Source organism: Corylus avellana, chromosome ca2, assembly GCF_901000735.1.
Source record: "Corylus avellana chromosome ca2, CavTom2PMs-1.0".
Classification (NCBI taxonomy): domain Eukaryota; kingdom Viridiplantae; phylum Streptophyta; class Magnoliopsida; order Fagales; family Betulaceae; genus Corylus; species Corylus avellana.
In genome coordinates this window covers 9546871-9550148 of record NC_081542.1, presented here as the reverse complement: position 1 = coordinate 9550148, position 3278 = coordinate 9546871, and the positions used below count along the sequence as shown (strand labels likewise).

Genomic DNA, 3278 nt, shown 5'->3' with positions numbered 1-3278 from the left:
ATTAAGTATTTTACTTGATTTATTATTAATTTCTTTTAGTATTAAAATAAATTCAAAAATATGCTAGATATGTTAAAAAAAAAAGAGTAAAATTTTATCTATTAATTTAACGGATTTTGTTAATATGATACAAACTTAAATATGACACGTTTCGGGGTGCCTTTTAGGTTCTTGAGTTGCCTTTTAGCAGCGGTGGCACATAGAATCTTGTGACGGTGTGTTGAGTTTTTGTTATTTTTAAATAAGAATGTATTCTTTCTAAATTTGCTTTTAGTAACGATCTATGAGGTGAAGTTTTGTTCGTTTTCTTATGTTTTGTTTTTACGAATTCTTAAAAATAACGGATTTGGTTTTCGATCGGTCTTTTGTTTTATTATGGTTCATTTTCTGGAAGCAAACCATAGACCAATGACAAAGGATTTAGCAAGCATAAAAAAAAAAAAAAAAATTGTCATTATGGTAAGAGATTACGATTGATAAAGCACTAATAACGTAGATAAAAAAGCTAAAGAATCAAGAACCTCACAGCAGATAAAGATCACCTAAATTTGCTGTAAATCTCAACTGATTTACAACAATGACTTTTTATAAATATGTATAATGTTTGAATTGTGAAAATTTAAATTTATTTTCATAACATAAATGATTATGTAGACATAATTTATATATATATATATATATATATATATATATAAGAAAACCCCTAGCATGTCTTTTTCTTTCATGCTCATTTGCTGATCAGGAGTTCAGGACTCTGCCTTTGTAGCAATAAAAGTAATATAGATCATCAAAAACAAGAAAGGGTTGAAAAAAATCAACCGTTAAAAAGAGGCTTTCTTCCTCAGTTGTTCTCTCTCTCCGAATGAAGGCCTCTGTACCTCTGCCTCTTTTCCTTAGTACTTTGCCACTGTTTCCCCCCAAAACAGCTAAAGATCTATCTCTCTCTCTCTCTAGATTTCTCTCTGTTTCTTTGTAGAACTTCTACGGAATCTCCAGAGCTTCTTTTACCTTTCTGCTCCCCCCATACCCCTTTTTAACTCCCATACCATTGCCATAGCCTTCCACCCCATCCCTTTTTACCTTCCTTGTACCTTTTTCCCCCCTCTCCCTTTCTTATCTGTTCTTCTCCCACAACAAACAACAAATGGATGTAAGTGGTCACAAAAAGAAAACCCAGCTATTTTTTTGTTTGTTTGTTTGTCGAATTGGTTGTTGGGTTGTGGAAGAAATGTGTTAATGTTGTTGTTTTGATGACGTTGTAGGAGTACTGCAAGAGAAGCGGACAAATTCCGGCGTTTGGGGACTGGGATTACGCAAACGAGCTGCCAATCACTCAGTATTTCGAGTGCGCGAGGCAGGCCGGCCTGATTCGATACAGTTCTTCCTCCGGAGACAGCGGTGATCCCTACGTGCGTGGCGACTTGTACGCCGTTGATCTCAAGAAACCTCCTCGTACTGTTCCTCCTCCCCGCAAGGTCTCTGTTTTTTCATTATTTACATTTTAATTTCTTTTCTATATATATATATATATATATATTATATATTTGCAAAGTAAAGGTAGAGAGAAATGACGTAAGTTTTTTTTTTTTGTTTTTATTAATTCGAAAGATTTGTTGTTTTCCGGCTGAGTAATTCATCTTGTAGTCATGGAAAAATACCCTGAAAAGAAAGAAGTTGAAGGTTTCATGAAATTTACAGTAGAAGTACAGGTGTCCGTACATTATCTTTATTTTACATCTGTCATCATCGTGTAGCCCAAAATGCCAAAAAGAAAAAAACCTTTTAAATTTTATTTATTTATTTGAAAATTTGTAAATATTTTGTAGACAAGGGGAAGAGAAAAGCGAGGAGGAGGAGGCCCGCACGTTAAGGAGCAGAAAAGGCGAGGGAAGGTGTGTGACGTGACGGAACCGCCAAGGAAACCGAGTCGGCAACACTACGACGCCGTTCCACCTCCAATGCCTGCTATGCCTCCTAGGCCTCCCAAACCTGTTGATGAAGATCTCTACAAAATCCCTCCCGACCTCCTCTACACTTCCAAGCGGGTGGGCCCCTCCATTTATTTTTCCTTTTTCCTTTTTTTTTTTTTTTTGGCCTCCTTATTTTCTAACATATTTACAACCTTTTTTATTATTTTTTTATTTCCTTTTTCTGTCACTAGTTTTGGCTCCCATACCTCTGTGTTTGAAAAGTCCTCTCTCCTCTATAAATATATAAATATACAAGTAATTTTTTACTAAAAAAAATAAATAGTTTTGAATTTTTTTTAAAAAAAATCCAAAAAAAAAGAAGGTTGTCATTTTAGTAATATAAATTGTTTAATTACTAAAATATCCTTTTAAAACTGTTTAATTGAACCAACGGTAAAAGGCGGTTTTTAAACTCAAGTGAAAAGTAGGAAGTTGATGAAACACTTTTTACCATTCATGTTTTTGGTAACAGTTTCTGAACCAGTAAACTTTAATGTCATCTCTCCTAAGGACACGTCAGTACTCTGTACCATTACCTTTTAATTTTTATTTTCTAAATTCCGAGCTACTCTGTATGTACCATTACTTTTGTATAAATCCTTCATTTATTTATCTGCACGGAACCATAAATAAAAGGCTGAGATGCCGCTAGAAAATTAAAAACAAATGATTTTTGTTTTTAATGCTATTTTAATTGTTTTGGTTGTGATAAAAAAAAAAAAAGAATTTGGGTGTGAATTGTGATGATGCATATTCTAATTATTTCAATTTTGTTGCAGAAAAAAATGCTGGGGTTCTTTTCAAGATGCCTGGTGCCGGCTTGCGCTGCATGAATTTGGTTTTTTGCTTTTATGTAGAACTTGTGAAGTGGAAAAAATGTAGTTGGTGCTCTCTTTGCACTCTTTTCTTCCACCAAAAATGTTTCAAATCAAATCAGGACGCTACTAGTTACATTCGATTATTTGTGTTTATTTTATTTTATTTTTTATTTGAATTTAAATGCGGAAGTTGGAGGGGCGCCTACAGCTGGCATGCCTGTGCCTAGGAGTCGGATAATTTGGGGTCGGTAGAAGCGCTTTGGCCTTGTCTGTCGAGAAGTCGGTAATTTCACCGACTTTTTCAAGAGGGCATTAATTAGGGCTGGCAAAACGTGTTTGCGTTCATGTTCAACCCGTTTACAACACACTCGTTTAAGCCAAACCCGAACACTACACGTTTAGCTAAACATGTCGAACACCCAAACTCGAACACGACTTGTGTAATCCGTTTAGATAAAAGTGTTTAGATAAAAGTGTCGTGTTGGGTTGA

General features: G+C 34.8%; 1 protein-coding gene across 1 annotated transcript; it reads left to right on the top strand.

Moving 5' to 3' along the window:
- The first annotated feature begins 787 nt into the window (after window positions 1–787).
- LOC132171979 (uncharacterized) lies at window positions 788–2928 on the top strand. The gene is made up of 4 exons (XM_059583400.1): window positions 788–1150; window positions 1263–1475; window positions 1827–2045; window positions 2750–2928. Exons 1-4 carry the CDS (start codon window positions 1145–1147, stop codon window positions 2801–2803), a joined length of 492 nt encoding a protein of 163 aa, XP_059439383.1. The 5' UTR covers window positions 788–1144; the 3' UTR covers window positions 2804–2928.
- The last annotated feature ends 350 nt before the right edge of the window (window positions 2929–3278 follow it).

Excerpts from the sequence above, each read along its gene's own strand:
- LOC132171979 (XM_059583400.1), top strand. Across the intron at positions 1,476-1,826 it reads CTGTTCCTCCTCCCCGCAAG|ACAAGGGGAAGAGAAAAGCG; the intron begins GTCTCTGTTTTT and ends AATATTTTGTAG. Across the intron at positions 2,046-2,749 it reads TCCTCTACACTTCCAAGCGG|AAAAAAATGCTGGGGTTCTT; the intron begins GTGGGCCCCTCC and ends ATTTTGTTGCAG.